This window comes from Protopterus annectens, chromosome 13.part0 (assembly GCF_019279795.1).
Source record: "Protopterus annectens isolate FY-2018-M chromosome 13.part0, PAN1.0, whole genome shotgun sequence".
NCBI lineage: Eukaryota > Metazoa > Chordata > Ceratodontiformes > Protopteridae > Protopterus > Protopterus annectens.
This window is the reverse complement of record NC_056747.1, coordinates 103,639,852-103,653,731: the sequence shown is the minus strand read 5'-3', so window position 1 is coordinate 103,653,731 and position 13,880 is coordinate 103,639,852. Positions and strand designations below refer to the sequence as shown.

Below are 13,880 nucleotides of genomic sequence, written 5' to 3'. Positions count from 1 at the left end.
ATTCAGAAACATTCACCCACCATTTTTTTCCCATGACCAGATTGTATTTTTGGATGTGGACTTATGGAAGGACTATAAACAAAAATGCTTTCTCTCAAATATACAAAGAAAGCCTACTTTTCCGAATCACTACTTGCATTTTTCAAGTTGTCATCTGTTACACTGTAAGAAAAACATTTTCAAAAGCCAACTAGTGTGGACCGCCAGAACATGTTGTACCCTAGAAATATCTGAGGGGGAAATGCGAAAACATTTTCAACATGTTTCTGGAAAGGGGATACCCTCACAAGTTTTTATTACCCATCAAAGAGAAAGTCTTAGATGGCTGTGGGACAAAATACTTCCTAACCCTTGGTTCATCTTTAGAGTTTTGTATGAACCCTATGAGTACACCACACACATATTTTTACTAATGCCTTCTTAGTAAAATACAACTCACAGTTCAAAGCAATTAAAGAAGTAGTTGTAAAAAAATGGAAAATTTTTAAGGCAGATAAAATTATATTTACTACTCTGGGGAGTTACATTTTGACAGCTGGCACCCTGACCATCAGAAAAAAGGCTATTGTTAAGGGACAGATGGTCAGGGCTGCCAGGATGGTCAGTGATGAAAAAGATTTTCATCATGAATTACAACACATCATTGAATTGTTCATCAATAGAGGATATCCGGAAAGTTTTTGTGAACAAATATGTCATGAAGTGAAGGAAAAAAGATACAAAGGTATATATACATCTATTTTGGTATCTGGCAGTAATAATTTATTTACAAATAAGAATACATTTAATAACGATTCTAATAAGAAGCAATACAACATTCCGTTTTACATTACGACTTATAATGATTCTTACAAACAGATAGAATTTATTATTAGAAAAAATTGGGAATTAATAATAAATAATAACATGTGGAAGGATTTTTTTCAAGGACCAATAAAATTTGTATATAAAAAGAATCCATCAATGAAAAAATTATTGGAATATAATAATAATGTAGACATGAATATGAATAGACAGAAAGGGAATTATAAATGTGGGAGATGTAACACATGTAGACATATACATCAGACAAATAATGTATTATTTGTGAATGACAGTAAAATTAATATTAATGGGCACTATAATTGTTATACAAAAAATGTTGTCTATCTGGCTTTATGTCAACAATGTAAAGCGTTCTATGTAGGAAAAACTAATAGGTACTTTAGGGATCGAATTAAAGAACATCTATTGGATATACACCATAAGAAAACAACTAATGCTTTAGCAAGACACATTATAGAAAATAACAATCATTCATTTAAATTTTGTGTTATTAATCAAATACAACAGGACCCACAAGGAAGAAATACAAAGTATCATGTAGAGATGGAAGAGCTAAAATGGCAAATAGGATTAAATTCATATGTTAGTCCAGGATTAAATGAGTATTTAACAATCTTGCCTATATTAAGAATAAACAACATAAATGGAGTATAAAGTTATCAATATTTTATAATGTTGGCATTTAGAACATGTCTTAAGCATGAATAAGATCTGTGTTGATACTTATACAATACGGGTATTTATTTTTACCGGTACAGAAACAATGAATAATAGGGAGTAGGGTGGCATTAAAAATTTAAGAATTTGCATACATGTATATATGAATATAAAAAAAGATGCAAAGTATGCAAAAGTTACAAATATTGTAATACTAATAAGCAATGGACACGGATACGCACTTAAATTGACAAGAACAAACAAAATATAACATGTACATCATAGTATATATAGTGTATTGCAATTAATTAAATATGTAGTTTAAATTAATAGGTTACAATTGATCAAACTACACTGTATGTGAAGGGGGATTTGGGATATAAACATGAGGGCATGTGAATGTAATTATAAAATGTTATATGTTTATTTCTTAACATACACACACACATACACACAAACAGCATTTTAGATATTACATATTTTAAGAGATTATATATGTTATTTTTATTTTAAATTTTAATGTGTATATATAATAATGACAAAGTAAAAAATGTAAAAGTAAGATGTCATGAAAGTTTTTGCAACAATAAGCAGCATCACCCCTTTAAATAAGTCATGTAAAAAAGGAGGGAATTTGATGTAATTAATCAATTAATGATAAGTGGAATGATATAAATATGTAATGAATGAATGTTTGAATGTATTCTGATGAAGTTCGTGGAGGAACGAAACCTAGGTCAATAAAGGATTATTCGGCACGCTTTGGTGGTGTTTATCTTGCATACAAGAATATTGTGAGTGTGGAGGTTCTTGGGCAGCTGCAATTCTCTTTATTGGCGTTACTTCCTTCTCGTTTTGTTAACAGAAAGTCTTAGATGGCTGTGGGACAAAATACTTCCGAACCCTTGGTTCATCTTTAGAGTTTTGTATGAACCCTATGAGTACACCACACACATATTTTTACTAATGCCTTCTTAGTAAAATACAACTCACAGTTCAAAGCAATTAAAGAAGTAGTTGTAAAAAACTGGAAAATTTTTAAGGCAGATAAAATTATATTTACTACTCTGGGGAGACGCACAAAACTGTTTACAAGACATGAAAAAAACTAAAAATAATTTCTGAAAACACAATTCAGTTCCCCCAAAGGACATCTTCGGATAGTAGAAAATGTGGTGCATATGCTTCCAATGTTCATACATTTTAGAAAAAGAACCACAGTGTTGGACAGCTATTGTAATTCTAAAGATGAACTTCTATATGGCAACTGTCTTACTAAAGGTGTACCTACATTGCATGCTCTCTCTCTCTCGCAGAAGTTTTTATGTTAGAAAAAACAAGAGACAGCTTAAAAAGAGGATTTATGAACATAATTATTATATGATGAGAAAAAGCAAAGGTAGGTCACTTTATAAACATTCTATTCTTGCACAAATTTCCATAGCTTCCACTTTGGCATTTTGGAAATTGTTTCAAGAAATGAATGGAGGGGGGGTCCTTGGGAAGTTCTTTTTGGGGGGGTGGTTGTACTGGCAAATTAAGTTGAATGCTTTAGCATACCCAGGAATGAATGAATCTATTTCTATTACTCCTGCCCTAAAACTAAAAGCTTTAAAACTAACGGTGCATAGCTTTTACCAGTTTCATCAGTCTTAAACTTTTTTACTTGTTTTTAAACCAGTCACTCATATGTACTTTTGTTATGTTTTTCCTCTTAGATTCCTTTTTACTGCAATGTATTTCATACATATAAAAATATGTATATTTTAACATGTACTAATGTTTGCATGAGCTTTTTATACTTAAGTTCATCAAATAATTAATTGTATTCCTAGACGGTTAACTTTTTAACATTTTTAACATTTTTAACATTGTATTTGCATAAGCTTTACTGGTTTGCTTCACAAGTTTGGTTCAGACTGCAGCAGATCTCACAGGAAGTTTTTAATTAGAAGTTTTAACTCAGACCCATTGTTCATGCAAATTTACTCTATCTTACTGGTGGCTTTCAATGTCACATGGCAGTCATTTCAGATACTTAAACTGTGCATTTTTAACTAACCTTGGTTCTGAAAAAGTCCCATTACTGCTTAGAGGGATGAAAGTGCTAAACCAATTTTAACTCCAGTCTTGTTCTTCCAACATTCAGCAGCTTGGTTTTTCACGACGAGAGCATTTTTTCTTGGAAGGTACTGTTGTTGTGAATTTTGCTACTTAAACTGGTTTACAGACAGTGTGCTTGTTTGGATCCGATTTCACTAAGTGAACTTCTTTTGCATTTTTTGAAATTTAAACATTCCCGAACCCTCTTCTTGGATTTTGAGTAATCTTATGCTTCCCACTTCAAGTGTTCTCTCAGGGTATGCAAGATCTCCCCAGAGGAAATGTCCTGGGAATGGGGGGCTGAGGCAAGGTTCTCCTCAGAATATGAATCTTCATAAGAGGCAATTGCTAAACCTTCTTCAAAGGTGGATACGTCACTATCACCCTCACAGGCAAAAGACTCAGGAGACTCCTGGGGATGGGGATATCCCTCCTCCTTTTACCAAGAAAAGATTCAGAAGCAGCACCAGGGAGAAAACGGTGTCTGGATCTAACCATGGAGACCAAATTTTCAACCAATCTAACTAGGTCTTGTTAGTAGGCCTGAATTTAGGAGTGGAAGCCGGTAGGCCTTGGCTGGGGCAAGCTGGATGCAACCTTTTCATGTGAGGACGTAGGCCTGAGGGCAATGTCCGCACTATGCCTGGGACACAATGGACAGCTGAATCCCAAGGATAGTGAACCAAGGCAATCTCCCAATGATGAGAGACTCCAGATACCCCTTTGTTGGAAGCTGGAACCGGCAAAGTGACTCCAGACCCAACCAACGAGCCAACTCCTTCAACTTGTAAGGAAGTAGAGGGAGCTGGTGGCATACTGGACTCTGAACAGATTTTCATAGAGGCCTGTGTCACAACCTCAGTCACAGGAAGGGACTGTAAAGGTGTCTCACCTTCTTTAATGACCACAAGCCTAGGTGGACTGCTCTATGGCAAACGAGAGTCACCCAGTACCCTACGTTTTGGGCATTTTTCCTTTTTACACCTTGGGAGATCAACCTCAGCTCAACCAGTGGACAACATAGTACCCGAAGGCCCTAGAAACTCACTAAAGTGCTTAGCTAACATCACAGGCCTATACTTCATTGTTCTACTATTAAAGCAAGCACAGAACAGTTAGGAACCTTGTGTTCTGGGCTCAAATAAGTTACACCAAAAAAGTGATAGCCCCAGTGTGGCATCTGCTTGCAACAACGTAGACAGTAATTAACTTTCTCTGACATCAGTGAAGAAACACATGAGATGTTCCCCAATGGAGAACTTAGCTTTAGACATCATCTTTCTCCGGGACCAACCAACGCACTGACTAGCACTGTACTTCAGGCTCAGAAAGAACTGAGGTTATGCTGCCAGCTGACTTCCCTTTATACCCAGACATCTTGACATCTTTCGGGGTGTCTGCTGGCTTCAGAAGGAGATGAAAATTATATGGTAATGAGGCTTGCTTAGGGCTTCCATGGCAGACAATCTCCATCAGTTATGACTGCAATAGTGAAATATCAAGATCATCATGGGGTTCCATGCGGGCATGATGGTCGTTTCACTCATAAAAAATTTGTTGTGATCGGCGCAGTGGTGTAGAGGTAGAGTTGTCGCCTAACAGCAAGAGGCTCTCCAGTTCGATTCTCGGCTGAGGTGTCTTCTGTATGGAGTCTGCATGTCCTCCCTGCGTTTGTGTGCGTTTCCTCCCATGTTATAAAGACATGCGTCTGGACTGTTTCTCCCTGGGCCTCCGCTGAAAATTGTCTTTGTTCCAAGTCAGACTTTCACAGTTCACAAATGTTAATAAATAAATAAAAAGTAATGTACTGACACCACTGGACACATTCCAAAAGACTTGCTCTCAGTTTAAGTAATGGTGTAAGGCCTATTCATAAGGCAGCCTTACATCATTGTAAGTCATTTGCACTGCGACAGAATATTTCAAAATCGGGCCACATATACTATGGTAAGAATTTGGTGGTGGTGTTTAATGACAACATATTTAAGTAGCGGATACCTAGAATAGCATTGTTTAATCTCATTAACCCATGAAGGGCTGTTAGAGATCCTGACCATTAGAAGTTGTGGGAAATGCCAGAACACTCTCCTGGTGAATAGCAATATAGCCCTATATAAATAAAAATACCCACAAACTTGTATATGCATACACACAGGTTAGTCATGCTGTCTACCTATGAACTTTGCCATCCCAGACATACTCACCTGGGCATCACATGGGTCACTGGAAGGCTGACATGGGTTCTCTCTCCCCCTCTCTCACACACTGCAGTAAGCCACTACCATTTAAGAAATGTGCTAGCATGTTCAAACAGTAGGCACACTGCTGCACCATGAAAGCATGCAACTAACCCACCAAAAACCTGGGTACACCACTGCACCATCAAAGCATGCAACTAACCCACCAAAACCATGAGCACATCACTGCACCATCAAAGCATGCAACCAACCCACCAAAACCATGGGCACACCACTGAACCATCAAAGCATGCAACTAACCCAGCAAAATCATGGGCATACTGCTGCACCATGAAAGCATGCAACTAACCACCAAAAGCATGAATACACCACTGAACCATCGATGCATGCATCTAATCCACCAAAACCATGGGCACACCGCTGCACCATCAAAGCATGCAACTAACCCACCAAAAATGTGGGTACACCGCTACACCATCAAAGCATGTAACTAACCCACCAAAAATGTGGGTACACCGCTACACCATCAAAGCATGCATCTAATCCACCAAAACCATGGACATACCGCTGCACCATCAAAGCATGCAACTAACCCAGCAAAAACATGGGCATACCGCTGCACCATCAAAGCAGGCAACTAACCCACCAAAAACGTGGGTACACCGCTACACCACCAAAACATACACCTAATCAACCAAAACTATGAGCACACTGCTGAACCATCATCTCCTACAACTAACCCACCAAAACCATGGGCACACTGTTGCACCATCATCACATGCAACTAACCAACGAAATACCACAGTAACAGGACTGCCTAATACAAATGGCACAGAAATTTATGTATCTCCAGTGACCACCATCTACATGTACACAGAGGCCAGAAAGGCTCTGACAGTTTGAAGTCATGAGAAGTCCTGACGATGATGACACATGATGGGTATACTTGACAGAAAATGATGAGCAAGTGTGCAAGGGAACGTTCAATGGTGAGCTGTTGTTTAGGGCAGGTGAGAAAGAGATCGGCTACATATGACAAGTATATAACTGCAGTATATAGGATGGGGTAAAGCTTCAGGTGGGAGAATACCTCTATGATAATTGCAATATCATCCAAAAGTTGATCCTCTGACTGAAGTAGATTTTCCTTTTTTATTAAAACAAAAGCTGACTAACTATCTGTTCTCTCATCTTATCATTGATCACATAATTGGCCCACCATTTACTTTGCTACAGTCAATAAAGCATCACAGTATACCTGACAGCAGATGGCAGAATCATTTTTACACTTTTATTCGACCAGGTAAGCCTACTTGATAAAACTGTCCCTTTTAAGGGGTAACCAGAAAGCACCATATTTTTAAGTGACTTGTTTAGAGTCACACAATAGGTAAATGAAGGTGGCAGGAATTAAACCCTGTACCCTGGGGGCAGAGAAGCAGCTCATTAACAGGTTACAACTTTAGTCTTCTGCATTAACTGTCAGAAATGGTTCATTAAACCTGCTCTGAATTACATAATTAGTGCTGGCTGCTCTCCACCAATTACAATCTAGTTGCTTTCTACATGTGCCTGAGTATGCTGACTTAATGGTAAGATTCCAGTTTCAAAGCACCAGTCAAGAGTTCAGTCCTAACATCCAGTCGCTATCTACATGAAGTCTGCACATTTTCCCACTGTCTGCACAGCTGCATTCTGGGTACTCATGTTCCACAACCCAAAATCATGATGCTGGATTAGCTGCACTAAAATGTCTTTACCTTTGACCACGTGGCCCAGGTCAAGGCTAAAAGAGTCCAAGAAGGATTGGTTCATTTACCCAATTAAATTATATACATAAAATGTAAAAGATGAGCAAATGTGATTTCCCTATACTTACATTTTAGCTGCAGTATCACTCACCATAAACTATGTTTTTTTAACTCCTTTAGAAATGTAATTACTTAAAAACTGAAGTTATTTTTTAGCAGCATGTCATAAAACATACAGCCAAAGAGCTACCGCTGCCATACAGACAAGGTCTCCCCTTTCCGTACTGCAGGGGACGTCACTCCTGCTAATAAACCACTGCAGACACCATTAAGGAAACTGAAACTCAGCACCAGTCAAGTCTTATACTGCAACATCCCCTACCTAACAGCTCACTTGCATTTTAAGACTTGAAATACCTGCGAAATTGCTTTGAAAGCATTTGTCTTGCCAATTTTCTCTCCGCTTTTGCTGATGCTCTCCGCAGACTGCTTGGCAGTCTTTGCCGCCTCCTCTACTCCTTCCATTATTCTCTTACCGATGTCCGACTTGGATACTTCCTCGATACTCTGAGAAAAAAAGAAAGGAAGAATGACTTCAATGCCTCCTTAAACTTGGATTAAAAGCACAGTGCTTTACTTTAAATGCAAAAGAAATGTCTTACCCTCTCACACTGATACCTTGCAAAAGCCTTGGTAAAACACCATTTATTCACAGTACACCTACAATAATTATATGCAAAATTAACTACCAGAGTTATAAACTCACAAAGAACAAGTGAAAACAAATGTCACACACTGTGAAATCAGCATTTTTTCTACTATGTTATAATAAAACTACTTCATAAAATGGAATCATCTCTCTGTACCTGAAAGCAAATATCATGGTTCAAATATCTGGGTTCAACACACAGTACATACATGTACTGAAGACGCACAGAATGCTTCCTTCATTTTGTACTCAGGCAATCTATTATAATGTAAAGAGAGATTTTTATTCTAACCTGGTTATGCTTGTCAAGAGTTTCTAAATTCAGTTGCACATTAAGGCCTAACAACCTCAAAAGTGCCAAAAATGATTCAATGCACAGACTCCACTTAAAAGCAAATTACGATACATACCACTGCATATTTCAGATACAAATGCACTTATTCACAGAAGGGACTGCTTTTGAAAATCTTAAAACACAGTGGCACTATGTTTACAGTTAAGCCAGTTCATATCTATGCTACTAGCAGAGCCAATCTCAATTATTAAGCAACTCAGAGATGAAAAAAAGGGATTTATAAAGAAAGTGCAGTTGTGTAAATAAACTTATAACAGTAAATGTTTGATGTTGGTGGGTCTTGATGCAGAGGAAAACACTTGACAAAGTAAGCCAGGACTTTATGAACAGGGTAATGGTAGCATTTTCCATTTCCTGAAAAAAATTACAACATTGATTAGGAGGATAAATGAAAGATCGGAGGCAAAAATTAAAGTGAGTGGAGTCCTCTGATAACTTCTGCTTGAGCAGAGGAACCAGGCAGGAGTGTCCGCTTTCCCCTTTACTATTTGTATTATATTTAGAACCACTGGCACAGAAAAAACGGGATTCAGAAATTCAAGGATATAACTGCTATGGCAGTCAAGATAAGCTGGCTTTACTTACAGATGATACTATTTTATACCTGACAAAACCAAAACAAAGACATTACAGTGTCGTGGAACATTTTGAAACAGTTTCAGATCTTTCCTGAATACATTATTATTGAAGTTAAAACAAAGGCAATAGCAATAAATTATGTACCGACACATGAACTGGTTCAGGAATATCCAATAATTATGAGGACATGATAAAAATGAAGTATTTAGGAGTATGGATTAAAAGTGATTCCAGTGTTGCACCCAAGAGTATGTGTGGAAGAGACTAAACAAAAGACAATGCAAAAAGTGAGAAATGGAAGCTCTGTTATGTGCCTGGATAGTAAGATACAAGCAGTTAAAATGCTTTTAGCCCCTTTAGTCTTATACACAAGTCAGGCATGTTTTTATGAACTAAATAATTTGTGGCTAGCAATTAATAAAGAGCTGAAAGACTATTTGGGAGGGGAAGATGGCAAGAGTCAAGTGGGATAAACCTACTCTTCCAGTAGAACAGGGCGGAATGGGATTACCCAATTTGAAGGGGTATTTCAGAGCTACACAGTTAAGACTCCTATACAGAGCACAAGCAGAAAAAAAAAGTTATGTACTCACCATAATGTAAAAGTTATGTACTCACCATAATGCAAAAGTTATGTACTCACCATAATGCAAAAGTTATGTACTCACCATAATGCAAAAGTTATGTACTCACCATAATGTTCCATCGGAGTAGTTGTACTTTGTCTTCAACCTGTGGGATATGGATCCAAGCTGGCAACTTTTGCTAGCATCAGCTCCGAGCTCCAGACTCCTCACCTTACCCATAATATACCTCTACTGCCTTCCATCCCAAGATCGAGTTTGCTGAACTTATACTAAGAACCCGACCTGATAAATATACTTGTGACCTATACTGCAGCCCGTAGGCTGATGATGCGCCAAGGTCCGGGGGAAGGAGGGAGGGATGGTTGAAGACAAATGAAGTACAACTACTCAGATGGAACGTTATGGTGAGTACATAACTTCTTTATCTGAAGTAGTTTACTTCATTTGGTCTTCAACCTGTGGGACAGAGTCCCAGCTACTAAACTCCTGGGAGGCCCTCATGGAAGGATACTCCGGAGCACCGCGGAACCAAAGGATGCTCTCCTTCTGGAAGTCAAATCCAATTTGTAATGAGAAATAAATGTATGAGATGAGGACCAAGTAGCTACAGAACAAATGTCATCCAAAAACACTCTAGACCAAAAAGCCACAGACCTAGTGGAATGAGCTTTTACCTGACCTGGAGGAGACATGCTTATGTCCTTATAGACATACAGGATGCATGAAGAAATCCATCTAGCTACAGTGACCTTGGAGATTGTTTCCTTCTATAAACCCTTTTTGGGGAAACCTAACAACTGATCAGATTTACGGAAATGTTTTGTCCTGTGTAAATAGAACCATAACGGTCTATGAACATCCAACATGTGGAGTTTGAATTCCATCTTGTTCGCAAAACTGGGAAAAAGCACAAGCAAATTAATAGTCCGATTGATATTGACTGGTGACGCCACCTTAGGAAGAAAGGATGGATTGGTTTGAATGGAAACTCTGTCTTTATGAAAAATCATGTACGGAAGTTTGATGGACAAGGCCTGTAATTCTGAAACCCTTCTAGCAGAGGTAATAGCCACCAGGAAAGATGTTTTCCACGATAAAAACTTTAGATCTGCAGTTGCAGCAGGCTTGAAAGGCAGAGCGACCAAAGCTTGAAGAACCACAGTTAGGTCCCATGGAGGAACAGGATTTTTGACTGGGGGGGCGTAACAAAAAGGTGCCTTTGATAAAGGCTTTACACAGTCTGGAAGATGCTAAGGAGGCAGAATTCTCACCCACATGAAAATGACAAAAGGCAGATAACTGAACTTTGACAGTAGAAGAACTAGTTTCGTGCTGGAAAATATCAGCTAGAAAATCAAGAATAGTGGAAATAGGGGCCATGAAAGGGCCTAAACTCCTTTGAGGGGCCCAGAAATAAAAACATTTCCACTTACTGCGATAAACTTTTCTGATCGAAGACTTATGAGCAGCTACCAAACTAGATCTAACTAAGGAGAATAGTCCGGGAGTCCTAGCAATTATGGGAACTGGAGCAGCCAAGCCATGAGCTTCAGGCTGTCCAGATTCGGATGAGGCACCCACGTAGGGTGTGAAATTAAATCCTGAATGGGATCTAGGATCCAAGGTGGAGCCAGAAGGTGAGACCAAAGGAAGGGAAAAGATACCTGGTGAGGCCAGAATGGAGCAATGAGGATCACTTTTCTCCCCAGTCGGCAAGCTTTTTGCAGAAACCACGGAATGAGAGGTACTGGTGGGTAAGCATACAGAAGACCAGGAGGCCAAGCATGAACTAGAGCATCTCTGGGGGACACCTCCGGCAGGGGGTTCAGAGCAAAAAACTTGCTGCACTTCATGTTAGAAGGAGATACAAAGAGATCACAGCAAGTTTGACCCCACTCGCTGAAGATCTGTTCCGCTACTGACAGATTCAGAGACCACTCGTAAGGCATCAGAATGGTCCGACTTAGCCTGTCTGCTAGAATGTTGGACCGTCCCGGAATGTGAGTTGGGATGAGAAAGCGACCGGTGGAGATTGCCCATTCCCACACTCTCATGACCACGTGACAAAGGGGGTAAGATCTGGTCCTTCCCTGTTTGTTGATATACCAGACTACTGACATGTTGTCCGACTGAATAGCAACCGTCCCCAGAGGAAGAACGACATGAAGGGCCTGCAACGCTACAAGGACTGCCATCATCTCTAGGACACTAATATGCAAGCTGGTTTCTATGGGGGGACCACAGGACTTGAACTGTCCTGCCAAAACAATGACCCCCCCACCTGAGTTGGGAGGCATCCGTGGTCACTGTGGTTTGGGTCGGGGCTGGAACAAAAGGCCGTCCCTCCAAAATGTCTGGAGAGCTCATCCACCATATGAGGGACAACCAACACACTCGACTTAGTTGGATAAGATAAGTCAATGGCAGTTCCAATAGGGACCATTGAACAGCTAGAGTCCACTGAGTGTAACCGAGCACATGGGAGAAGAGTTATGGTCGCCTCCATCGAGCCAAGGGTCATCAACACCGATTCTGCCGTTGGAAGATGAGAACAGTAGATCAGCAAAACATGTATCCTCAGGTTTTGAACTCTCTCCGAGGTCAGGAATATTTTGCACTGAAGAGTATCTGTCCTGGCACCAATGTAGTCTATCACCTGTACAGGATTTAGGAGAGATATGGATGTGATGATTGTGATGCCCAGACGCCGGGCAAGTGTCAGGAAGTAATCCCTGGTTTGGGAAAGTAGACAGCTGGTGGGAGCAGTGAGGAGCCAACTGTCCAGGTAAAGATAGACCTGAATACCCTGAAGCCTCAGGTGAGCTGTTACAACTGCCATCACTTTGGTAAAACCCTGGGGGCTGTGGTAAGACCAAAGGGTAGGGCTCGAAATTGGTAATGATTGACTCTTAAGCCAGAAGGGGAGGAACCTCTTGGAGCTTCTGTGCATTTTTATGTGATAGTAAGCATCCTGGAGATCAAACAAGCACATCCAGTCGCTCTCTTCCAGGTATGGCATGATGGACTGTAGCGTGACCATCTGGAACATCTCTTTGGCAACGGACAGGTTCAGGGTAATGAGGTCCAGAATGGGCCTTTGGCAATGGACAAGTTCAGGGTAGAGAGGTCCAGAATGGGCCTTAAGTCCCTCGTTTTCTTTGCCACCAAAAAAAATCTGGAGTAGAAGCCCGATCCGGACTGATCGGGGGGGGGGGGGTTCGATGGTTCACTTTACTAGCAGCTTGGAAATTTCCTGTGCTGTTGCCTCCCTTTGTGTGGGTGATACATCTGGGAGGTGTCTGGGAGATATGGGGGAACCCACGAAGGGGAAAGAGTATCCTCTGGATATGATTTGAAGCACCCAGCGGTCCATTGTTATGGACTCCCATACCGCAGGGTGCAAGGACAATCATCCCCCGACTGCCTCCAGAGTACAGCAGTCAGACAAAGTACAGTTGTGTACACTTACCATAAATGTAGATGTTTGAGTGTCTTCACTGTTGCAGTCATCACTGTAGGGTTCTTCCTGCCGGCAGGCAGTCCTCGGTCGGCCAGAATCCCAAAGTCTGGGTCCGGCATCGGCTGTTCAGTCATGCTCCCTGACGTCAGAGTGCTAGGAGTACAAAGTTGCCAGCTGACACCGTGTTCTCCAGTTTTTCTTGCCCCAGATGTCAGGTGCCCAAAAATGAAGGCCAAAAGTAAAACAAAAAAGTAACATACAACAAACCCCATACCCTGAAGCAAATACACCTCAGAAGAAGGGTGAAGTAGGAAACCACACTAATGAAAGTATAAGAGGGGACAGGAGGAGGGTAGCAGACTGCAACAGTGAAGACACTCGAACATCTACATTTATGGTAAGTGTACACAACTGTACTATGTTCATCGTGTTTCACTGTTGCAGTCATCACTGTAGGGTTGAATCCCAAAGCTGAGATAAAGGGTGGTGGTTATAGAGTAGAAGGGGTGGCTAGAAGGCCCTGCAAGACTGCAGTAGCAAAGCCTGCCTTAGACTTACAGTAAAGAGGGAGATTATAGTGCTTAGAGAAAGTATGCACTGAAATCCAAGTTGCAGCTTCCAAAATATCTTTGGTAGGTACTCCCCTGAGAAAGGCA

At 40.3% G+C, this 13,880-nt stretch overlaps 1 protein-coding gene across 1 annotated transcript in view; it reads right to left on the bottom strand.

Annotated features, from left to right (window-relative positions):
* The window catches only part of TIMM44 (translocase of inner mitochondrial membrane 44), a 1,268,345-nt gene that overhangs the window by 927,767 nt on the left and 326,698 nt on the right, over positions 1-13,880 (bottom strand). Inside the window, exon 5 of the mRNA XM_044090681.1 lies at positions 7,952-8,101. Within this exon, the coding sequence (XP_043946616.1) occupies positions 7,952-8,101 (150 nt within the window). The remainder of the gene's footprint in view (positions 1-7,951; positions 8,102-13,880) is intronic.